A 27,196-nucleotide genomic window follows, 5' to 3' on the forward strand; every position below is an offset into this window, starting at 1 on the left:
CTTTTACAATCCTATGGAATTACAAAAAGAAGCATTCAATACTTTTAATTACATTTTTTAGCTAGGATCATGAAAACACAATTAAACTGTGTTACTATCTGAAATATGCTTGGAAAATTAGATCATGTATTGTGAATTAATTGTACCTTTATTATATTATGTATTGTTCTCTGCTATTTGTTGTTTTGTCACATTGTATATACAATGTACTTGTTTATGTATTGCCATAGTATATTATTTATGCTTTCACAAATAAAATATTCATTCATTCATTCATTCAATTTCTTTCACATTTTTCGTTAATTTACCTGTGGTTTTTATTGTGGGACGTCCTAATCAATGTTAGGTTCATTGTGTAATGAATGTTAATTTCAGAAAGACAGGATATTGCTGTTAACAAATCAAAATATTGTATCATAATGAAACATAATGTATGTATTAAGTTATGATTCTTAGAAAGAAAAAAAAAATCATCTGAAAATTCAAAGGTCAGGATCATCACATTGCAATTACTTGAAAGGTAGGTCAGTAGTGGTTTTTCTTTTGGCGATTTATGAATGGAATGTGAAAAACTATATCATAAGTGAATGTGATTGATAGTTTAGATTATTTTTACCGATAACCGCTACGAATTTCAGCTGACAGCGACTATAAACAATAAAGAATTATATAATTATGTTAGATGATACTTAAATTTCAAGTCCTTTAATCAGGAAATAATTTCTAAGAATACAGAAATTAACAAGTTTTGTATTACTGTATGATGTTGAAAATGAGAAAATCAACAAATCACCAAAATTTGACAGTACTATCAGATAGAGAAGAATGTTCAAAAATAAGCCAAGTCTTTTATTACCAAGTAGGAAATTTTAAAATCTAAAGTTGAACTTAATTTGTTCAAGTTGAAACAATAGATTACTGTAAATTCAGAAATTATTGCGTGCATTTATTATTGCGATTTTGTCATTTTACACTTGAATGCGATTTTAATTTTTACGATTTTGAGAAAAGTCATGCTTAATTCAGTTGAAATATTACAGAATGCGAGTTTTAATTATTGCGTTTACAACTCAGTCGCATTATTCGCAATAATAAAAACCTCGCAATAATTTCTGAATTTACAGTATTGAAATTTTGTTCTGAAAATTCTTCACAACTTGTAGCAGCCAATTTGGTTCAATTTTGTCAGAATGAGCAAAGAAACAATTCACTTGCAAAACGATAACTAACTTATGTTTTTCAACCTATAACACAGAATCAAACAGATCTTGAAGAATCCAATTGCATGAGGTTGCTATCTATTTAAAGGAGTAGGGGCAATAAGGCTCTTATTTGGCTCGAAAATTACTGCAAATTTAAAAGTTATCATGTGTATTCTTAAATAACTGGAAGACGTACTACAGTACAAGGTCCTCGGAGAAACAAAACAAATTTGACATTGAACAAGTTTCCATGGCAACAAATCATGATTTATTTTGCTAATTTTGTAAAATTTCGTGATTTTCCTTGTTTTTCATCACATTTTATGTATATTTTAGATTGAAAAAGTATGTGCGCACCAAAGAAACACACTTTATATTTGTTGGGATCATGTCAATAGTAATAATAAAGCTTCTGTTAAATTATTTTGTTGTTTCTTGCCTGCGCACGATGTTTCCATAAAAGAAATAAAGATGGAAAACTGCATAAAATCTGTATTTTTCATCGTTTTTTTTTTTTTAAATAGTACATATTATAATGTAATTGTGACGTCATCAGGTAAAAATCTTTATGTTTTTCTTTTATATTTCTTGAACCTATGCATTTCTAAACATTATGTGCCAATTTGAAATAGATATCAAACATTAATTTTTTGGGGCCAAATCCAGGCCTTAATGCCGCTACTCCTTTATGTTTATATTGGGTAATGTGACAGTCTGCAGTCTTTATAGTTCATCTCTTAGTTCATAAGATGGCGTCTAGACCAAAATGCACACTTTGAAATGGATTGTTATAAAAGTGTATATTAAGTTGTCTTACCAAAGATTTATTTTCTAAGGAATGAACTTCAAAGTACTCCGGTGTTTTAACAGGTGAGTATAGGTAATGGAATGGTTTGTAGCTAAACTCTACTATTTGATCATAACAAGAAACTGTAAACAGAACTGGAGGACATTCTGAAATGGAAAATACAACCATCAATGGTAGAGATCAACTTCAAATTTTCATATTTAAACAATCACATGTAGTAGAATTAGCTGTTTAGTCAAACTTCATTTTTTTCAAAGAATGCTTTTTACTTGCAGTTTTTTTTTATCCAGAATCAATTTGAAAACAATTTTGACTATACAGTATTAGTTTTTCTTATAGTTGAAGGTCCTACAGTTACCTATGATTGCTTTTATCTTTATTTTTTCATATTCATGTAGTGTGTAAACAGACTATGATGTAACGTTCTCGGTTAACAGCATTTTCTCATAAGCCTGGAAATGTCATTGCGGGTCACATATGTTGAAGATTATCTTTAATTTTATAATATAGTTTAGGGTAAATATGAGCCATTCTTCAAATGTTCCTTTCTTTCTTGGCTAGTTAAAGTTATTCATAGCAAACCTTTTATTTGAATGTTGAACTTTAACCCTATAGGTCTATGTCCTAATCTGTGACCTTCATCATCTATGACATCATCCAACTTATGTGTACTAGTTCTGTACTGTAAGTGAATCAAAAAGTATTTTTTAATGATATGTAAATTTCATAAAAATTATGTGTTTGTTATAATAAATTTTTTAATCAGTTGGTAAATTGTAAATGAATAGTCAAGGTCTGGTTATTTCATTTTTCTTTTTTTTCTATTTGAAAGATAAACAAAGTTATTACATTGGTTGCAATGAATTTCATTGATTTCCCAGTGAAATAAAAATCGATAATTTCACATGTGAAATAAACATGGTTATTTCACATGTAAAATAAACATGGTTATTTCACTCCTCTGACATCATACAACAATAGGTGTTGTCAAGACGTCTATAATGTCGAATCAAAACAAATTGTGAATGCATAGAAAAAGATATAGTTCCTTATATTTTCTACTTTAATTTCATAAAAAAAAAAGCCAGTTGCCAATGTAATCAAAAGAATAACTAATTAAAGAATTCAAAAATCAAAAAATATTCAACGAGTGACCGAACAACACTGATAATTAACTCATGCGCTATGCGCATTTGTGAATTGATGTGTTGTTCGGTCACTTGTTGAATATTTTTCTCTATTTGAATTCTTATTAGTTATTTTATAATGACATGTATCTCCTTTATTTATTTCAATAAAATAAAAATTTCTCGCATCAAAAACTTAAAAATTCATCACTATCTATAGACTTTTTAAAATTGATTGCAGAAATCTTATGTTTTATAATTATATGAAGTTTTTGAAAAAACTGATAACTTTCTTTTTTATGTAGATAAAGGTTTAAATTTAGTGACATCAGACAGTTATGAAATTGTTACAAAAAAATTTAAAAAAATTATGATGTTTAATGGGTTACTTTTAATACACCTGCTCTATAACAAACTGAAAGTAGAACATTAAAGGAACTAAAAATGTATCACAAAGTATAACATAACCAGATTAAATTTGGTGTCATATATCATACAAGTTGCAGATGATGAGAAAAAGATGTAAAATTTTATATAGAAGAAGAAGAAGAAGAAGAAGAAGAAGAAGAAGAAGAAGAAGAAGAAGAAGAAGAAGAAGAAGAAGAAGAAGAAGAAGAAGAAGAAGAAGAAGAAGAAGAAGAAGAAGAAGAAGAAGAAGAAGAAGAAGAAGAAGAAGAAGAAGAAGAAGAAGAAGAAGAAGAAGAAGAAGAAGAAGAAGAAGAAGAAGAAGAAGAAGAAGAAGAAGAAGAAGAAGAAGAAGAAGAAGAAGAAGAAGAAGAAGAAGAAGATGCTTTATTTCCATAAAATGGGCTCACAAGGAGCATGATATAATATCATTATAATATTATTATTTTACAAATATAATAAACAATACAGTATACATAGTTACAAACACAAATAAGAGACAACAGTCTTCATCTATTATTTTATATATATATTAATATATATATAGCATGTATAGGAGTATACATAAAATCTTTGTCTCAGGCACACCTCTAGAAAGTAACAAAAAAGAATACTGTGAGTAGGCTGAATATATCTAGCTGAACTGCAGGAGGCACCAAGGGACGGTGCTATATGGCATGGTGGGTGCATATTAAACTGTGTATCAGGACACTAATGATATGGTAAAATATTGTAAGAAGTTGCACATAACTGGTATGTCATCCTCGTGCCTGATGCAGAGGAGTCAGTACTTTTTAAAGTGACACAACTGCAAGAGGCACCAAGGGACAATGCTAATTGACATACCAAAGTGCACATATTATGAAAAGGATAAAATATTAGCAGTTTGATAAAAAATATCACAAACAGAAAGGTAATAGAACTTATATGATGTGTCCTATACCCCACCATGCCAACCTCGTGCCTAGTGCAGAAAGCCTGATTTAAATATTTATCTTTCAAGTTATATTTTGTCTTCATCAACTAACTCACACACAGATATTAAGATATCAAGATTCTCTACATAAAGAAGCCATATCAGTTTTTGGCTAGGAATCAAATGCTTAAAGTTTGGGCATAGTGAGTTAATAGTGGAATTTAAACAATTTCTCTTATCTTGAGATGATGTGCACGAGAATAAAAAATGTTTTTCATCATCAACTTCATTTGAGGTGCACCTGAGACATATCCTGTCTTGTCGGAGAGTACCCTGATAGCGACCTTGTTCAATTTTTAGTCTGTGAGAAAAAATAGGCAATCGAGTGAAATTTCTCCTCTGCTCAGGCGATTGTAATATAGTAAGATATCTTTCAAGACCAAAATGAGTCTTAAAAGTGCTATAGCTACAAAGCTTTCCATCAGCACAATTGTGCATTTGGTTTCTCCACTGTATTTCATAGTGCTGATACAAAAACCTTTTAATTAAAATTTTGAATCTAAAGTTGCTTATATATGTAAATATAGCTTGCTGTTTTCCAGGTGAGCAAAGGACATACTTTGACTTATAATGGTTTACTGTTTACAATTTGTGACTTGGATGGAAAGTCATCTCATTGGTACTCATACCACATCCACAGGGACTCGGTTAGCAGATTAAAATTTTGTAAATCAATGTTTTTAATTTATTTTTTATTATTTCCTGTCTATTTGCATTACTTTATTAACGTATTTAACGTTGCCATCACTATTTCTTTGTTTTCTGGAAATGTGCAGTTTACTATCCATATCCGTATACTGAAAAATCCTAAAGGGATCTAAGTCGCCATCTTGAATTGCCTTCCCTACTTTAGATAAAAAATAATTAAAAATATTAATACATTACTATATACCTTACAACAGCCCTCATTTTCTTCCAAAATTATTTTTCTATCACATGCATATTTTGATTTGTGGATTAACAGAACCCTTACGCAGATTCAGTTGCATTCGTGTCAGAATATTCAAATTTCCCAGCGAAAGCAACGTAACTGGCAAACATGTCGTTTTCAATATGATAGATGAAATGGGAGATAACTCTTGTCATTCGGAAATTTCGGGGTTGATGCGTTTCAACTAAACAGACGAGTGCTGTCCCCTGATTTATTATTACATATCGAGCGCAAAAATTAACCATGTTAACGAATAGAACCTTTCTTCAAACGGGGTACCATAAATCATTGACTTTTTCGTAGACACATCAATAAAATGAAGAAGTTTCTTAAAATATTGACACGTTCAATGGGATTTATAAGGTTTACAAACAGTACCAGGATTTAAAAAAAAGGGGGAGGGCCAGTTGGTAGGTCAACTTGGATTATTTAATACTTTGAAAAAGTCTATTAATTTATCATACATGCATGTATTAAGTATCAAACCATAAATACGCCACTGATTATATAAGTGTTGTACTGCATAAATCCATGATTTGAAAAATATCAGGACGATGTCAGAAAGTCACATTCCTTTATGGAAATAAAACCCGATAGTTTGGGGACAATCATTTGATATTTTCAATGGGCGGAAGGATAGGAGGACAATCTGATATTGAAACAACACATGCACTGACTGTTCAAAGACATTAATGTTTGATATTTAATTTATATGAAGGATATCTTGGTGTGGCGTAGGTATCAAGTTAGGGGACAGCACTCGTCTGTTTATAAGGAGTTATCGTTGTTGAAACGCATCAACCCGGAAATTTCCGAATGACAAGAGTTATCTCCCATTTCGTCTAACATATTGAAAACGACATGTTTGCCAGTTACGTTGCTTTCGCCAGGAAATTTGAATATTCTGAAACGAATGCAACTGAATCTGCGTAAGGGTTCTGTTAATCCACAAATCAAAATATGCATGTGATAGAAAAATAATTTTAGAAGAAAATGAGGGCTGTTGTAAGGTATATAGTAATTTATTAATATTTTTAATTATTTTTTATCTAAAGTAGGGAAGGCAATTCAAGATGGCGACTTAGATCCCTTTAGGATTTTTCAGTATACGGATATGGATAGTAAACTGCACTTTTCCAGAAAACAAAGAAATAGTGATGGCAACGTTAAATACGTTAATAAAGTAATGCAAATAGACAGGAAATAATAAAAAATAAATTAAAAACATTTATTTACAAAATTTTAATCTGCTAACCGAGTCCCTGTGACCACATCTTCTTATATCTATGACATTTCAAAGATATAAATATTGCAAAACAGTAAGTAGAACTTTTCGGCAAATATGCCACAAATAATGGCAAGCAATTGAAGTCTGGCGCCTAAAAATTAAGATGCAATAACTTGTTGTAAAGTGCAAAAAATATGTCACAGACAGACAAATGACCAGATGAATGGATGGACATAGGTAAACTAATTCCTCCTATTTGGTACAGGGCATAAAAAGAAAATTCTCAACTATCTACCAAATTGAGTGCTTTACTAATACAAACTTTATCTAAAATGTGTTGGAAGCTGTACATTTTAACAACAGACTGTTGATGCATGGTTATCAGTACTCCCTGGCAAAGTCCTGCATCTACTGTATTAGTACCAAATTCCTGAATATTATGAATATTCATAAATATCAACAAACCAGTATGTAGCACACTTAGTATAGTATAATACATGTACTTCACTTTTAAGTTTTAAAACAGTACTATTCTATACTGACAAGACTATCATGAAGAAATAAACAAAGATACCATCAAAACATATTAATGCACAAGAAAATATAAGAATACATTTTAAGTACTGCTTTCCTATTAAATGTATTTTTAATATCACTCAGACTAAAAATATTGAAATTAAAATGTGAAAAAAATAGTCAACATAATTAATAACTAATTATTTAAACTTTAAGTTATATTAATTCTAATAAAATATTTAAAAAAATTGTTGAAAGTATTTGTTTTTAATTTATTTCTGATAAAAATTCAAACCTTTTTCTTTATTTCCATCATTCCAACAAACTGGAGAGGCTTCACATCAAATACTGCCAACACTTTCACTATGTCTGTCTGCAAAACAAGGTATTAGTGTCACTTAAATTTATGCTTCATGATAATTAGGGAACATGATGCTTAACCTGATTGATTCGGCGTTTTACGTTTCCGCAAATTGGCATTACTTTTCCGCGAAAAAAAGATGACGTTTCCGGAAAAAAAAGTTTACGTTTCCGCAAATAAATATCTTACTTTTCCGGAAAAAAAGTCACTATTCCGGAAAAAATAAATTATTACTTTTCCGCAAATAATTCAGGAATACCTATTGTTCGAAAGCAAAGCTATAAGAAAAAAGTGAATATGTATTAAGCTAAAGGTCATCATTACTTGTAAGTAAAATACATCATTAACGTATGTTCAAAAATATCTTGATATGAGTTCATAAGTCAGTTCTGTCATAATATTTGTAGCCAACACGTCGTACAAAGTCCATAGTAGCACATTCACCGTTTACAAAATTTGTATTTTGTTAAGGAAGGAAGTCCATCTTCTCCTTTTCATATTTCCTAAAGGGTGCTTTTACAGTTAGAGTTCTCGTCTTTCTGTAAGATGTTGTCTTCAGTTTCAATAACACATCGACAACGACAAATATGGTAGGATGGCTAGCGTAAAACTGCTCGTTCAGGTAGGCACGAAAAGACTCGACACCATTCGTTGTTCTCTTTTCCTCTGGGTCAGGAGGTGATGCCCAAATGGTTGGTGGAAATCTCAATTGCCATCTATATAAAATTCCAGCATATAGTCGGCAGACCTCATGCATTTATCGTCAGATGGAGCATCGGCAACTAATTCAACAAAGCCTTCTTCAATCATGTTTAAGTTGGCAAGTAAGCCAAACCAAAGTTCTCTCAATGAAGTTTAACTCACCCTTACTCGAGTCAACTAGTTATATCTAGTAAATTTTAGCTATACTGAGATCAGAACATTTTCTTTATTAAAAAAATAAATATATCATATATGTACATTCACATCTTTATAATTTACCAGGTAAATTTGCGGAAAAGTAATAAATACAAATTGCGGAAACGTATACTTTAAATTTGCGGAAACGTAGTATTGGGACTTTGAAAAATTAGCGGAAATGCAATACGCCCAAATGATTAACAGAAATGAAATATCTAAGCAACTTACAGACATTTAAGACCTCTCTACATGGATGTTTTGATTTCAGAATGGAAGAACTTCAACACAAATATAATCTGACAGTCAGGATAGGAAAGAACTATGTAATAAAGAGCAATCAAATTTATATAATTCTCTTTTAAATAAATTATTACTAGAACCTAACCATTAAAACATAATTTAATTTTCTTCAAATTGCCAGATTATTAAAATAGCTGAAACAAGGCAGAATGGGATTTGCTCATTGTTGAAGGTTGTGCTGTGACATAAAAGTTGTTAACGTCTATGTCATTTGGTCCCTGTTATAGACTTGTCACATTGAATTGGCAATCATACCAATCTTCTTATTTTTATAATTAAATTCAAATTTATAGCTTAAGACTCATAGTACTTAACCTAATTCAAACAATATAACACCCATCCTACAAATGATTCTTTTAATATTTTTAAATGACAATCCTTTTAATAACCAATGTTCTTTCTTTTATAAATAATAATTGGTAAACATGATCTTCTTTCCTGACTTGTAACTTAATTCTCAAGTATTCAACCATATACATGTATTGTGGACTTATAAAAGGACCTCAAAAACAGAAAATGACAATTGAAAATACCTAAACATATTGTTTTAAATGTATGATCTCTAGTCTCTGGAATTATTTCAATCCGTGTCATCAATACCAATTGGTTTAATTACCTGTCTAAGACTACCATGTGACTTTGTAGATCTGATTACTATAGAGGACTGTGATAATTACCTGTCTATGACTGTCATGTGACTTTGTAGATCTGATTACTATAGATGACTGGGATAATTACCTGTCTATGACTTCCATGTGACTTTGTAGATCTGACTACTATAGATGACTGGGATAATTACCTGTCTATGACTGTCATGTGACTTTGTAGATCTGATTACTATAAATGACTGGGATAATTACCTGTCTATGACTGCCATGTGACTTTGTAGATCTGATTACTATAGATGACTGGGATAATTACCTGTCTATGACTGCCATGTGACTTTGTAGATCTGATTACTATAGAGGACTGGAATAATTACCTGTCTATGACTGCCATGTGACTTTGTAGATCTGATTACTATAGATGACTGGGATTCATTCCAGGAAATATCTCTGAAAATTTTAAAAGAAGTCATTTAACTAACCTGAATCTCCCTTAAAGGTTCACTGGCTACGAGATATATAAAAATTAAAAATATAATATTTCTTATTCAATCATTAATGAAAGAGAAATAGTGAAATAATAATTTGCTTTTAGCTGTCATTTTCGGTTAATTTTGTCAAAATAAGCAAAGAAACATTGATAACGTATTATTCACTTGCAAGTGAATAATTCGACCTCATTAAATCCGTATTCATGTGAACTTCAATTTAACCCCTTAGCTAGTGATGGATAGCATGTGAATTGTGTGTGTATATAGAAATTTAAAGACAAATCAAAGCGCTGTAAGCGCTGAAGGCAGTTAACCAAAAACCAAGGCAATCGTAATTATGAAAACTGTGGCAATGTTGCCTCAACATTAAACATTCATATATAGTACATTCATGTTTATCTAATGATTTATTTATTAAGGCAAATAATTTATGTGTTATCAAGGTTTCAAAAGCAATGCATATATCAATGTATATTTTTTATGGTGAGTCTGCAGTGGTACAAGTTCCCAATGATTACAGTTGTTCTACTTGGTAGTTAACCTTGGTTTTATTTGACTGCCAGAAGTTCAATTTGACATAGTATGAACATGTAATAGTATGAATGGACTGGTTTCCCTGGAAAGAAAACTGAGTTTGTGTTCTATAGTACAAAAGTTATGAGACACGAATCAGACAAATGTTCACTTCAACAGGGATCAAAGATGAGGTCTGACTGACTTGCCCATAGTAAATGTAAATGATTTGTTATTTTGTCCCATACATATGAATATATATAATTTAGGGGTGGGGATCTCAACGGTTTTCAAGTTCTCAAACAGGTAGGGGTAGGCAGAGGATTTAGGGGGCAGGGGGCCCGGCCCCCCTTTTTGGGAAAAATTTGGTTGCTTATATAGGGAATCACTGAAGCGTGACTGGAGAGGGCCCCTCTTAGGTCAGTCAGTGGGCCCCACTTATGAAAATTTCTGGATCCGCCACTGGGGGTAGGGTGACCCTTGGGACTTCCCCTACATTTCATTTTATTTGTTATATTGTCCCATACATGAATATATATGGTTTAGGGGTGGGGATCTCATTGGTTTCCAAGTTCTCAAACAGGAAGGGTAGGGTGACCCAAGGGACTCCCCCTATATTTCATTTAATTAGTTATATTGATCCATACATGAATATATATTGTTTTGGTGTGGAGATCTCGACCGTTTCCAAGTTCTCAAACAGGAGGGTTGGGATGACCAACGGGACTTCCCTTATGTTTCATTTGATTTGTTTTATTGTCCCATACATGAGTATATATGGTTTAAGGGTAAGGATCTTGACCATTTCCAAGTTCTCAAACAGGAGGGTGAACAGTGACCTCAGGGACTCCCCCTATCTTTCATCTGATTTGTTACATTGTCCCATACATTAATATATATGGTTTAGGGATGGGGATCTCGACCATTTTTAAATTCTAAAACAGGAGGGGTGGGGTGACCCCTAGCGACTCTTCCTATATTTCATTTGATTTTTCATATTGTCACAAACATGAATATATATGGTTAAGGGGTATGGATCTCGACCGTTTCCAAGTTCTCAAACAGGAGGGGTGGGGTAACTCCAGGGACTCCCCTATATTTCATTTTTTATTTATTATATTGTCCTATACTTGAATATATGCAGGGGCAGATTCAGACGGGGGAGGGTTGCGGGCTTGCACCCCCCTTAAATTTGCAAAGCATGGGTTGTTCTCAGCTTAATAAAGAAAATTCCCATAATTTTACCTCAATTTTTTTTTAGCCTTGCTCTGCTCGGCGAAAATTTAAGTTTGCGCCCCTCCTAACCTAAAATCCTGGATCTGCTCCTCATATGGTTTAGGGGTGGGGAGCTCAACCGTTTCCAAGTTATCAAACAGGAGGGGGTAGAGTGGCCCACAGAATGCCACCTATATATCATATGATTTACTTACATTAAGGTATATATAATATAGTTGCATTATTTGTGAAAATAAAGAATGAAACTTTCAGCTACTTTAATTGACCCTTCAAAATTGAGAAAAAAAAACAAATAACCCCTCGAAATTGCAGTAATATGTTTACACTTTAAAAGCATCTCACATGCATTATCAACATTTATCATTTATAAAGAAAATTTAGACTGTGACCATGAACATGTATATTGTTAGATATACTGTTCCCAGCTGTCACGTTGTATTGGATTTTAATTTTAAATTAAAATTTATCAAAAAGTAATTTTTAGTTTCTGAATAAAATATTTTTCTGCTTTTTCTTTCTTTTACATATATCTTTAGGTTTACAATACTAGTGTTTATATTCATTTACCATGCATAGATGTATTTTTTCACCTGCTTGGATTTATTTTGTAAATGATCGTCAAATCCGGAATTACCCTTATCCGCTTCCGGAATCGGATCCGATTTTGTAAAATTTTGTCTTCATGGCCGCCATTGTTATGTGTTTACAATGTTGTTTTTGTCAATCAGATACGATTTTACTCGAATTTATACAATATTTGTCGGCGATTTTCTGTATAAAGCTAGCGGTTGAACAAAATGAACATCGCCGTCATGAATAATAATGATAAAAATAAGTTTTTAGCTCGTTTAATTGGAGACTTTGGTGAACATGGTGAAAAGGTTTGCAAAGTAATTTCTTATTTTCTTTCAAATGTAAGGCGACTACGTCGGGCGTAGCTAGAAACCAACTATCCTAGTCGAAATTCCGCTTGCAAAAGTGGAAAGTCGCGGACCTCGGACCACCGCTATTTTGCACACCTGCCTCCTAATTGAAAAGCTACGAAAAATTCTTTTTCTAATTTGAAATTGCCGCCAACAGCATGAACAGTTGAATTATATAATAGACTACTGACGTAGTTGTACTACGTATTGATGACAAACAATATTCCTACGACTTTTGTCATTTGGGAAATCTAAACTGCTTGTCTTAAGAGATTTTCGGCGATTAAATATTTCATACGATTGTTCTTTGACATCTTAGCTAAAAGCATAAGTCATAATGAACTACACAAGGATTTTTAATAAGCACTACTTCCTATGTGTAACTTTAAAACTTTTGGATAAATCGACGATCATTTAAGGTTTTTCTGGTAATTTTTTTTGTAATCCAGAATAAAAAGTATTAAAAAAGTGTTCAATTAGTTATACATAACATAGTAACAAGCTAGATAATAACAATGACAAGTATTCAGGGTTTTCCATTCATTTTGGCCTAACAGGCCAAAATGAATAAGTAGGCGGTCACTGGATAATAGGGGGGGTCCGGGGGGGCTTGCCCCCCCGAAAAAATTTTGAAATCTAGATTCAAAATCCTGGCATCTGACGAATTTTAAGACAATATTTCATGCTTGTTAAATGGGCATATTATTAGGAGAATTTTTTTCTAAAAAATTTTGTCTGCACAATTTTAAGACTTTGAATACTACTATAATTTAAATGTCATGAACGTTGACAAAATTAAGAATACTGTTCTATTCTGTATTGGATACAAGCAATTTTATTTATTATTATTTAATTATAGATAGGATGCACACTATATTCTATATTATCATGTCTTATAAGCTTTTGTTTTGTAATAATTTTGTCATTTTGTCATGATATATTTAAGTTGTAATAGAAATACAAATAAAAATAGAATGAAAATCTTCTTGTTTTTAGAACTCGTATAACCAAATGTACTTAGACAAGTCAACACAACATGGTGGGTAAAATTCAGACTATCAAATTGGTTAAATGAAATTTATTAATCTAAATCATCAGAAGAGGAACAATCATCTTCGGAGAGATTATCCATTTCATCAAGTTCTAGGATTTTCATTGCATTTCGAACTTCATTCAATGTCTGTCTGACTTCAGTTTCAATAGTGACAATTTCTGTCGGTGTCTCTGTCTGAACACTTGCATCTTCGAGTACAGGTGCTTTACAAGTCATGGTGTTTTCTTGTACTTTAGATGTAGGAGCTCTGTTTGCTGGTAATCGTCTTCGATTTTTTGCACCAGTCCAGGTTGTTACTGCTCGTTTGATAAGAGCTTCACCTTCTAATGACTCAACAGGTGGCCCGTTTATTTTTCCGTATTTGTTTGAAGTGTTCAGGCCTGTTGTGCACATTTAACGCGTGAAAGATAATTTATAAAAGGCATATTTTATTAAAGATGTAAATCAAACATTATTTTGATAGTTAAAGTAAAACTATATTTTTTTTACTAAAAAATAGTTATCAACCATTAAACAATTAATGTGAAATGTGTGGTGCTAGTGTACTGTAATTATTAGTGTCTAACTATCCGTTTATAAACACAACAGAACAAATTGAAAAACAATGCATGCAAAATTTATAAATTGTATTATCATAAAAATCCACACCTTTGTGTCGCTTTGAGGGGAAAAAATCTGTAATGGAACGTTTCATCTTCAACAACAAACGAAAGTTTTTAACGACCTTGACATGGCATGACTTGCATAAATACTCGATATCTCTCGGGAGTTTCTCTTTCGATGGATAACGGCCGTGTGTTCCGATAGAAATCCAAACCGGAACTCTCAAACGTAAATAAAACTTCAAGAATTGAAGATAATAATAAAGATCAATAAAGTTACGAAATGTAAAATAGTCGTATAAGTAAAATATGCACCCAAATTTTTTAGACTGATGACGATTGAACCGGCCAAATAATTGCTTGAACCGGTCAATTTGGCCGGCGGCCGGTTCTTATGGAAAACACTGACTGTATTTCAGGAATTATTGGGTAGAACACAAATCTAGGGTGCTCGCATAATGCAGCTTAACTGCATAAAAATGTCAACATTGAAAGTGAAACAAAAGTAAATCATTTACTTGACTTATTTGATCCACACAAACTCCTTCTTAAACAGGTAAAAAAGATGATTAACATATATTTTTAATCAATAATATAAAATTAAACAGACATAGAAAAATCCAATTACACGAGTAAGCTTTATCTATTTATATCTTTATTTATGTTTATATCACTTATATGGTCATCGGAAGTATTCTGAGGCCAACTCTATAATTAATTAGATGGCGTCTAGACTGAAAAACGCATGAAACGAAGCTACATATTCTCGACACTATGCCATGCAAATTGCTTATTTTATACTTTTTATGATTTGGATACATGTTTTACATTGTTATTAATCAAATACTAAAATTTAAGACAAATCTGTGACCATGAATTTGACAGCTAGTGCCCCTTTAAATATAAGGAACTTAATATCCTGAATAACAGAAATATAATATTACAATTTTGTGCATCTAGATTGATCTTGGTTTAACATAAATAAGAATATATGGTTTGAGTGCCCATGAGACAACTCTCAATCCAAGTTACAATGTAAAAAAAGTTGAACTTCCTTACTAATGATTTCAAATTGTCTGTCAAGAAAAAATTAAAAATCGCAAAAAAGTACTAATCCCTTTGATTCCCTCACCACCCTAATTTTTATCTTATGAACACCTATTCAATATCCTTTGATAAAGATATCAAATTCATTCAAATTTCTTTTTCCTTTTTTTTTTGGATAAAATCATGAAGTAACAAGATTGCCTTAACATTTACTTGAAGTACCTAAATTTATAAACTGGTGAAAGATACATCTGTTGCAAGATTTTCCCTGAGGTCAGGTGTATCCTTAAAAGCTCTTTGTTGTCTTTGGTAACACAAATCAGACAGTCTTTTTCTCCATTATGGGCTAATCCAATTTCTTCCTGAAATGTAAACACACTAAGATATTTTCACAATATGTATATGAATTATCCCCCTTTGGCTGGATAAACACCTAATTATTTTTATTGATATTTCATACCTGTTCACAAGTGTTTCTCATTTCTCAATTTTTCTATAGTTTAGACCATTGGTTTTCCTGTTTGGATAGTTTTATGCTAGTAATGTTTAGGCCCTTTATAGCTTGCTGTTAGGTGAACCAAGGCTCTGTCTTGATGCCAGGTCATACTTTGACCTTTAATGGTTTAATTTACTTTTACAAATTGTGACTTGGGTGATAAGTTGACTCATTGGCAATCATACCATATCTTCTTTTATCTATATATTACGATTTTAAAGTCACATGTTTGTTTTATGTTTGGATTTATCATTGGTTTGACAAAGGGTTTGAACATGTGATCTCCTTAAAAAAATCAAATAGCAGATTGCTCTGAGGGATATGATTGTCACTGTTTTCATTGATACATGTATTAGTATTATTTTCAAAAATAATTCAACTGCACATGTAGAATACTCATAAAATGAAATTTACGTATATTCAACTTTAAAAATAGCCAATCCTCGATACAAGTGTATGAACAATGTACTAATTGACTTTTTTTTAGTACTATTAATTCCAAGTTGACTTTTCACAGCAGTCACTGAGAGTTAGAGAAGGTATTTCACTTTGTACCTTATCACCTATTTTCCTATGTGAATTCTAGGTGGAACCCGGCCCTATTCCTAACTCTTTAAATATTTAATTTCCTTTGGGTCAATGGGCATGACTCCTTTCTGTACACATTCCTCTGTTTAAATTGCGAGCAGTTTTAATATAATACGTCTGTCGACAGAACGAGTTAATTTTTCTTGACATATAATAGTTTGACGAAAGGTACTTATGGTATGGAGACAACTCGAAGCGATAATATAGAAGACTCCATTTTGGCTGAAGGGGTATTCTAGTTACACCTTTACGTTGTGGACTACATTTATTTTAATTCAAATGATGCATATGATTTAAAATTATGCAACAACAATAACCCTCAATAGCAGACAGACATGGGAAGGATCTTGTGAGTTTCAAATTAATCAATGGAGTGGGGAATCTCGAGCAACCATTCAATCAGATACCCTTTCAAGTCAAGAAAACTATACGCATGCACATAATTACATAAACAAACCCTAGACTTGTGATTTGTAGCAAGGATGTATATTAAATGTAAATTAAACGACCTCCATTTCTTTATGGAAGTACAATATCAAATATCAGTTTCATAACGGTGACATATATGAAAACTCAGCTTCAGTTCTTATATGACAGAAATAGATTTATCAATCGTAATTCAGAGATCTTTCACATGTTATCAAAACTGGGGAATTCCCTAGAACATGTTTCTAAATTTATAAAAACACTAAATATAAATACTGCTTAATTCAGATTTTCCATGTTTCCGTAAAAAAACGCATACAAGTCAAGGGAAATATCACCACATGAAGATTATGAAAAGAACATTATAGGACAGTTGTTTAAATTCAATCCTTTTGTCTTTTATACCATTTAAAGCAAGACAATCTCAAGAATCTGAGATGTTTCTTGATGTTTAGAATAAAACGATTGACGTGAGAGCATATGGCCCTGAGTCAATGGTATTAGTCTACAGATTGCTTAAAAGCAATTGTATCCTAAAACCAGGAAAGCTACCATAAGACTGCAGATGAGATTCAATATGTGATGAAAAATTCCGTTATTTACTAGATTTTTAATGTTTTGGCCTCATTCCATTATTGTGCTGTAAATAACTTCTTTCCAAATTTTGAAATATTTAGTTTTCAATTATTCTATCCATATACAATCATTTATTTCAATAATCTATAACTTATAATCTTATATTCTTAATACATTACCGTTCTAGCCGTACATGTCAGGGCATTCTCTATTTTGTAGGATGTCAATGAATAAAGATGTTTTGGTTTGTTTCCTTTACCATATCTAAAATGGAAATATCTATCTAAAGTATTTTATAATTTTTTTGTGAATATAAGTTTTAAAATATCAGAATAAGTTTCATGTAACCTAAAATTAAAAAAGTATCAATTCTGAAAAAACAAATGGCGGCTCTAAAGAGCCTGTGTCACTCACCTATGTCGGTGTCTTCCTCCTATTCCCACTTTTTAAAAATACTATTCCTTCTATTCCCACTTGCAAATAACAATAGATGTTTTGATAAATAATTTGTTTTTATAACAATCAGGGTTAATTAGAATTTCACCTAAGATTTACCTGTATTTTTTTTTTAAAGCATAACATATTTGGTACACTGTCTGGGTATAATACCTTGTTTATTTGTAATATGTTTCTTTTTTCATCAAATAAATACTTAAAAATAGAGAAAAAATATGATAAATAGATTGGAGTTAGATTTATTTTTTAAACTTTTGAATTTGTACTTAAAAATAAAGAAAAATTATAATAAATCATTGGAGTCAGATTTATTTTAAAAAATTTGAATTTGTAACTTTAAAAAATTGTCTGCTTTTATACTAATAAATCATGATATAAATAATATTATAACCAAGTATAATCTTATATATATATATATATATCTTTATTCTCACAAACCAAATTACAGAAAGGTATAAAGATAATTATACATATTTCAATACAATTACATAAATAAATAATGTACGAAATTAGATAGAGGCATTCACATTTGTTCACCCAGAAAAGTTCAATTTTTCATGATCTCCTTAATAAGTTTACAAAGTTCGTTCAGTTCTGTACATTTTGGGGAATTCTTTAAGTCATAAAATTCAATGTGTTTGTTCTATTTCTTTTGTAAAATGCAATACTGTAACATTGTTTTCTACAATTATCGAAAGTTGAACAATTAAAAATGTAATGGTATTCATCACCAATGGCATCTGAATTACACAACACACATTTTCTGTTTTCTCTTTCTATGTTTTGCCATCTTCCAGTTTCTATTGGAGATTTCATGTTCAAAGTTCCAAATTTAAGAAATAAGGATATCTGCCGGTCATCCAAAATAAATATTTCTCAAACTCCAAAGTAACTTTAAATAAACGATGATTTAATGCTTTTGGTGATTCCTGTTGGCTTAAGATGTGGAATAAAAGTATACTTTGAAATATAATTACTTGGACCAAAAATCAAAGATATAAAATAATGGGTGAAAACTGTTAACTTTACTTCATTATTTATTTTGTTTTAAAAAAAAACAGAATTCATACAGATGCAAAAATAACTTATTACCTGTTCGAATAAAAAAAAACACAGGTCAATTAACAGTTGATTAAAAAATGTTTGTACAGTATAATCCTTTGTTTGCACAAGTTTTCCTTCTATTCCCACATGAAATTTTCGGCTTTTTACGTTTCCGCAAATTGGCATTACTTTTCCGGAAAAAAAAGATGACGTTTCCGGAAAAAAAAGTTTACGTTTCCGCAAATAAATATCTTACTTTTCCGGAAAAAAAGTAACTATTCCGGAAAAAATAAATTATTGCTTTTCGGCAAATTATTGAGGAATACCTGTTGATCGAAAGCAAAGCCATGATATAAAATAAATATTAAGTAAGTCAAAGGTCATCATAACATGCAAGTAAATTTTATCATTTAAATCTATGAAAACGTATGTTCAAAAGTTAGCACTAATCAGAAATATCTTGATATGAGTTCATAAGTCAGTTCTGGCAGAATATTTGTAGCCAACACGCCGCACAAAGTCCACAGTAGTACATTCACCGTTTACAAGTTTTGTATTTTGTTCAAGAACTTAAGGAAGTCCATCTTCTTCTTGTCACATTTCCAAACGGGTGCTTTTACAGTTAGAGTTCTCATCTTTATGTAAGATGTTGTTTGCAGTTTCAATAACACATCGATAAAAACAAACAAAAAATGTTAGGATGGCTAGCGTAAAACTGCTCGTTCAAGTGGGCATGAAAAGACTTGGCACTATTCGTGTTTTCGTAACAGCAGTATGCATTACACATTCAAAGTCATTATGAACTACCTCGGGAAGTTATTCTTCGGGTAGTGCACACATCAATAAGCCGATCCAACAGTTTCGTGTAACATTCCTCGGATTTAAGTGGAAGTAACGCAAATACAAGACGAATGTAGTTACCATTTTTACATCCATGTATCGAATAAACTGAGTTGGTAGAAGAATTTCGGACAGGATTTAAATGTGCCATCTATGAAAATATCAGTCATTTCATTACATAGACATACCAAGTTGGTGAAACATGAAAGTATAACAATTCCCGAATCAAAATCATTGACTAATTAAAAGTTAAAATAAGTTTCAATTTTGTTAGTGTTCAAATCTATTTGTCTTAATGTCTCGTGAATTTCTAATCTACATTTAGGTAATTTTGGAAACTGCTTTCGCCTGTCTCTGTATAAGGACATAGCAACATTTTTCAAGTCAATATATATTCAATTATTTATAATTTACCAGGTAAATTTCCGGAAAAGTAATAAATGCAAATTGCGGAAACGTATACTTTAAATTTGCGGAAACGTAGCATTGGGACTTTGAAAAATTAGCGGAAATGCAATACGCCCGAAATTTTACCTTTTCTTACCAGATTTATAAAAAGTGGGAATAGAGGGAATGAACCCCTATGTCTTTGTGCTAAATGGAACCTTTTCAACATTGTGAACCAGAATAGAATTCATGGCAAAAATCTGAGTTTTAGTGATCTTGTATTGCTTATCATTTTTTCTGTTTTCAAATTCTCAATATCATTAGTTTTTGAACTAAACATAGAAAAGGTTAAAAAAAAAATCACTCCTATTTAGGGTCTAACAAGATTTCCAAATTGTTTTACTTATTTGTAGATTTTGCCTTGCTGATCATTTTTGTTATAACTTTAAATTGGAAACAAGGTATATAATCAAATTTAACTTTTATATGTTTAGTCATCAATATAACTATATGCTTTGGGCTATCAAAAATATGCATATTTTAGGAGGAAATTTCACAGCTTCTTGATTCCATTTATTCATAACTAAAAAAATACATACATAAAGTACACCTAAGTATAACACACAGGAAAAAAAGAGAGAAAGAAACCTGTGGTTTATTTAACGATTTTAACAGTACTAACCCTCCAAAAACATTTGTGTAGTTGTCAAAATATATTCTTCCACTGAAATAGAAATGTGTCATTCTTGGGTTTATAGATTCTTTAAACATCTCCAAATATAAATAAAATTGAAAAGCATATAAAGTAATATATTATGCAACGATTTGTTTAACACTGATTGTATACACGTATATGTATTGATTAAAAAAAGAAGTGGTATCAAATCACTTTAAGATGAACCTAGCGTATCTTATAATATACATTTGTACATGTATATAAAGAAATAATTGGTGACAAATTACTCACTAAAAAGTAAACTGGGGAAATTTTGATGCCAGTTCTGAAATTTGATTCAGTTACCAATCCATTAATTTGCCATATAAATAAAGGTTATAGGAATGAGGAGTAGACAGAATTTTGTTAAATGAATGTCTAATTCACATAAATAGAGAGAAAAAAAAACACACAAAAACCCCAACATTTTGTAAATTCTTTGAAATATCTTATATAGGTTTTAGGTCATATGGTTGCCTTAAATTGTTTACATCCACTTCATTTGAAACTTTGTGGCAAAGTAGTCTAATTGACAATCATACCACATCTCCTAATTATCATACATGTATAAAGAATTTTCTACATCTTTTTTAATATTTTAATGCTTCCATCCCTTTAATATCTTACTTACTATTCACTTGTGATATTTTTGGAACTTGTTTTCTCCCACACTTTCTTGTATTTATAATTTGCCTATAAAAAAAATAAACATTTGTTGCTTTAAATTTTGAAGTATTCAATTTTCAAAGATTTTTGTTTTTTCTAATGATGAAATATATGAAAGAAGTTTATTAGAAAACTGCTATTTTTGGCCATGGCGATTCTAAATCTTATTTTAGAGTCTACATTGTGAGGAATGAACACTAAACTTTTACTATAAAACAACAGAATTTTTTTTAACTTAAAAGGGGGAAAAAAATCATTGTACTTAAAAATCTTTTCTAAATGAGGAGGCCACTATACTTTAATAATAAAGAAGATACATGTATAAGTCCTGGAATATAACAAAATTCATGGACATGTTTTGATAATTTAATACCAGTCTAGTTCGTTGGGAAAGTTCCTTTAAAAGAAAAATACTGATGTGCCCTTTGTACTAACAAGTGGTTTTAAAACAAAACAAAAGCTTAAATCACATGAAATGGATCCCTCGTTTCATGTGTAGTCATCACATTGAAGGGTTACTCTCATTTGAAGGGTTGTTCCCAACCTTTTGGATATATTTCTTCATAACGACAGTTTTCTTTTCTTGACCATCGTAAATGAAAAAGCTGAGACGTAAAACTATGCTTGAAACACGTGTGTCACTCAAACGACTTTAAAGTATTCTCCCTAATCAAATATCTATATTAAAAAGTCAAAGGATAATTAAAGTTTTAAATCAGAGACTTTTCTTGCTTTTGAATATTTTTCGTCACAACAACAGCTTTCCTTTCTAAACTATCTTTAAAAGGAGAGGAGACGTCAAAAGTTTGCTTCAAACACGTGCATCGCAAAGTGGTAAATAAATCCTTTATGTATCATTTAGCGGAAGCCATTTAACCATACAATTCAATCAACACCTTTATTAATTAGTCCTTTGTTGTCGATAGCTATAAAATGCAATCAGCTGATTATTAATATTCTGTCAAAATCTTAACGAGGTCAAGGTGAATTTTGAGTATTGTCTGATCAGGTAAAGTCTGAGAAAATCGAAAAAAAGTAAATAAACAAGATGGAGGAAAATAAATTGTTATATATATTTCTTTCGCCAAACTCTTTCGCAAATGACGAATTTTTATCGCCACAATTATCATTTTTTCGCAAATTGCGAAAATGGCGACCGCCAGCGGAAACCCTGCTTCCGGTGTGTGCAAGAAAAAGAGTAATTTTGTGAGATAACCAAAGAATCTCAAAGCGAGTTTTAAAGTATGACAGAAAAAAAATAAAAAGTAATATTAAAGCAATGAATAAAAAAAGTGGGGCCCATTAGCTTTTCATTCATATGGCCTGGACCAATCCAGCTTCCGTGGCAGTACCATGGAAATAATCCTGGCCGTCACAGCTCCAGTCCAGTTACTTGGCAAATGGATGACTGCACAGATTAGATAGAAAGTGAAAATCTGACTGCCCCACTAGAAAAGGAGGATTTTTCAGATAGCTACAAAAATCCTAAATTGCAAAAGACCTCCTATGGACCCCTCAAATGGTTCTTACAAGAGACATTCTGCTGTTTTCAGTAAATAGTATTTACACAAAAATGTATTATTTTCACATACTTGTAAACATAAGCATTTCAAAGCGTGTAAACTATATCTACGGTTAAATCTAGCACTGTATTCTCTTGATATCAAATTTCTGTAACAGTTCACTTCTGTTTTGAACTGCTTTTCATTTTTAAGCATGTTTTCATTGCGGATGTAAACAAACGTACGTTAAAGTTGTACCAATATCGGAGAAGGTAAATTTCCGGAATATTTTTTTTCTTCTGTATAAAATACATTGTAAATTAATCTTCTAATTACAATTCTAATTACAATTGCATGCATACAATTACAATAGTGTGAATACAACTACAATTGTACACATACAATTACAATCATTTTTTACACATACAATTACAATTGTATACATACAATTACAATTGTATACATGCAATTACAATTGTATACATGCAATTACAATTGTATACATGCAATTACAATTGTATACATGCAATTACAATTGTATACTACATCCAATTACAATTGTATACTACGTACAATTGTCAAGATTCATACTAATTTATAGATTACTTAAAGTCTTTAGCTGTATTTGGCAAAACTTTTAGGAATTAATGGTCCTCAATGCTCTTCAACTTCGTACTTTATTTGGCCTTTTAATATATTTTTTATTTGAGCGTCACTGCTGAGTTTTTTGTAGACGAAACGCGCGTATGGCGTCATTATAAAATTTTAATCCTGGTATCTTTGATGAGTTTATTTATTTATCATTATGAAGTGCTTAAAGTAATTTGATATAAAACTTTGATAAAAATGAAGAATTAAAATAGAAAAGTGTATATCATATAAAAAAGAAGATGTGGTATGATTGCCAATGAGACAACTATCCACAAAAGACCAAAATGACACAGACATTAACAACTATAGGTCACCGTACGGCCTTCAACAATGAGCAAAGCCCATACCGCATAGTCAGCTCAGTATAATAGGCCCCGATAAGACAATGTAAAACAATTCAAACGAGAAAACTAACGGCCTTATTTATGTAAAAAAAAATGAACGAAAAACAAATATGTAACACATAAACAAACGACAACCACTGAATTACAGACTCCTCACTTGGGACAGACACATACATAAATAATGTGGCGGGGTTAAACATGTTAGCGGGATCCCAACCCTCCCGGCCCTAACCTGGGACAGTGGTATAACAGTACAACATAAGAACGAACTATAAAAATCAGTTGAAAATGGCTCAACTCATCAGATGGACAAAAATACAAGTAGACGTGGCCGGGTACTTATACATCCCGACACAAAAAGACGCAATGAACAGATCTGAGAGTACTCGCAATTATTTGACAGCTAGTTCAAAGCCACTAACAACTAATAAAAAAATCATGCATCTAAGACTAAACATGCTTAACTAAGCAAGCTTGTCTTAATACTTTTTGCTGATATTTCTTTTTTCAAAATGTACTTTTATACCCTTCTACTGATATGTTGGATGGTTGCAATGTAATGATATCCACCAAAGATCAACTTACGTACATGTCACCGAACGGTCTTCAGCAATGAACAAACTATATTCTCGTAGCAATCTATATATGAAAGGCACTCACAACTAATATTATATAAATTTTAAAACTGATATGATGCTCGATTTTTTATTGACAAGATATTTGTAAAGAAACAAGTGTGGACACAGATCAGTGCATGGGGGATAGTATTTCTGCATCATGTGATTTTGATATGCGGTAATGTATCTGGGAAACGGCTGCATGCATGTTGTCTGCTCTTTGGTCGGGTTATTGTCTCTTTGACATGTTCATCATTTCCATTCTCAATTTTATGCATGCCCGACTATTTTATGGTTTTAACTGATTATGTGTCTTTGTTGTGGTCATAATTTACTTAATTTTGTCCACAAAAACTGTAAATGAGTTAAGGGTCTTCCAGTATCATTGGTGAAAGATTTCGAATTTTGAAATTTCTAAGGATACTTTTGGCTTTGTGAACTATATTGATATTTTAGAATTCCGTGATATTTTCAATTTTTTCAAATTTAGAACCACCAACCATAGATTACCCATTGATATAGGGAGATGGACAAATATTCGGAGAGAAAGATGCATGAACTTGTAAATTGTGTAACTCAAATGTTCTTGGAGATGAGTTCCATTATATAATGAAGAACAAAGAAATGTCAGTAAAAGAAACACATCTTTTAATGAAAAATATGTAAATCGTCCATATATATTTTTAAATGTTTAAGAAAGTAATGAATTTAAATCAAAAATCTAAATTGAGATAGCTGCATTCTTAGTTAAAATTCCCATGTGTGCCCTCCTGGCTAAATACTATCAGTATAATTGTAAATCGTGTACATATATGCTCTATGTATTTATGTCTGTATTTATCAATGTTATATGTAGTGTCTGTATACCATTGCAATTGCAAAGGTTTGACAGAGTAAAGATATATATAAGTAATGACAATACCTGGCGTTAGGGGCTAGATAAGCTAGAAGGTACTCCCGTATTAGTTTGGTTCTTTCTTCGAACATGTCTTCTCCAAGGTCTGGTTTGAGTTGTAAAAAAAATGACCAGCATGAAAACTATATCAATTAAAGAACCTTTGTGAGCATGCTTGAAAGACTATTAACTCTTACAAAAGTCAACCGATAAAAATTTCTTGTGGATATGTACATATTCATGTCATGTCCTTATTGACTATAACGTTTTATAAATCTTTGTTGTGCAGTCTCAGAAGAGTTTTGCTAACAAAGTGTTGCAGTAGTACATTTTAATCAAATTATAAGTTAAGATGGGCTAAAATCCTAGCAAAAATTTTGACGATTGTACATTGTTTCATAAAATACTGTTGTGTGGTTTCAGAGGAATTGCAATAACCAACTGTCGCGGTAGTAGTATATTTAGGCCAAAAAATGTAAGTTTATAGGAGCATAAGTATCAGAAACTATACCTCATTTTCACGGATCATTGCTCAGTGTTAAGTTTTTGTGTTTTGGTCAGTATTTCTTATACTGTGTGCAGTAGGTCTATTATATTTGGTGTATGGGATGATTGTAAGGTGTTCATGTCTAGCTGGCAGGTGTCATCTGACTTCGGCCTCATTTTCATGGTTCAGTGGTCAAAGTTAGGTTTTAAATTTTAGTCTTTTTTTTCTAATACTATATGCAATAGGTCAACTATATTTGGTGTATGGAAACACTTTATAATCTATATGTCAGTTGCGCAGGTTTTATTTGACATTGACCTCATTTTCACTGATCATTGTTCAGTGTTAAGTTTTTGTGTTTTGGTCTGTTTTTCTTAAACGATAAGCAATAGGTCAACTATATTTGTTGTATGGATGAATTGTTAGCTGTACATGCCTGCCTGGCATGTTTCATCTTTACAGGCTTTAAATATCGTCTTTGGTGTAAAAAAAAAAAGGTTTCCAGACAATACCTTGAGAATAAGTGTATGGATCTTTATGAAATTTTACCATAAGGTTTATTACCACAAAAGGAAGGTTGGAATAATTTTTTAGATGTATGTTCTCATCGTATAGGTTGCACTTTGTAAATACAGCTTTTTCTCAAACCACGCCTCTTTTGGGGAGATATATGATATTCCTTGATACTTCGATTTGTTTACATACTGGTTTCCAGATTAACTTGGGACTGTTGCCAGTACAAAAATAAAGTGTTTCCGTGAAAATTGAATTCTGAAATAGGCACAAAGTGGAGTTAGGGATAATACAGAATGTTAGTATAAGAGTTTAAACTCTAACAGGTTCAGAGCATATATATGTTAAAGATATGCCGCACAGCCCTATATTTTGAACTTTGAATAAAAGTGAAGCTCATATCAAAGTTTCGTTCTAGGATAAAAAAAAATTTACGAAACTTCATAGTGAAGTGGCACAGTTTTAGTTACAAAGGGAGTTTCCGTATGGGGAATTTCATTGTCTATATTTACAGAAATGCAACTTTTGGGAGTTGTGGGCCACAAATCAAGCATTTTCTGGGTTCTTGACAATAAAGATTTTAAAGAAAGGCTAGGATTGATTTGAAAGGTTATAGCCCTAACCGTTTTCATGGATGCTAAACACAATACTTTTCTAATACCTTATATACATTTCTTAGATTTCTTGACTAATTTCAATGTGGTTTAATTCAGTCTTGAATTCTTGGGGTTCTTTAAAAAGCTAAATCTATTCATGTACTAGTATTTT

At 31.4% G+C, this 27,196-nt stretch overlaps 1 protein-coding gene across 1 annotated transcript in view; it reads right to left on the reverse strand.

The window, feature by feature from the left end:
• Positions 1-23,154, reverse strand: part of LOC143055875 (DDB1- and CUL4-associated factor 17-like) — a 33,558-nt gene extending 10,404 nt beyond the window's left edge. The window contains exons 1-10 of the mRNA XM_076228921.1: positions 23,012-23,154; positions 21,385-21,446; positions 20,721-20,762; positions 17,491-17,575; positions 15,448-15,587; positions 9,737-9,809; positions 7,489-7,566; positions 7,000-7,107; positions 2,593-2,692; positions 2,020-2,156 (exon numbers count right to left, since the gene is read on the reverse strand). Of these exons, the coding sequence (XP_076085036.1) occupies positions 2,020-2,156; positions 2,593-2,692; positions 7,000-7,107; positions 7,489-7,566; positions 9,737-9,809; positions 15,448-15,587; positions 17,491-17,575; positions 20,721-20,762; positions 21,385-21,446; positions 23,012-23,137 (951 nt within the window). The 5' untranslated portion in view covers positions 23,138-23,154. The remainder of the gene's footprint in view (positions 1-2,019; positions 2,157-2,592; positions 2,693-6,999; positions 7,108-7,488; positions 7,567-9,736; positions 9,810-15,447; positions 15,588-17,490; positions 17,576-20,720; positions 20,763-21,384; positions 21,447-23,011) is intronic.
• Positions 23,155-27,196: the final 4,042 nt, after the last annotated feature.

Source organism: Mytilus galloprovincialis, chromosome 13, assembly GCF_965363235.1.
Source record: "Mytilus galloprovincialis chromosome 13, xbMytGall1.hap1.1, whole genome shotgun sequence".
Lineage (NCBI taxonomy): Eukaryota > Metazoa > Mollusca > Bivalvia > Mytilida > Mytilidae > Mytilus > Mytilus galloprovincialis.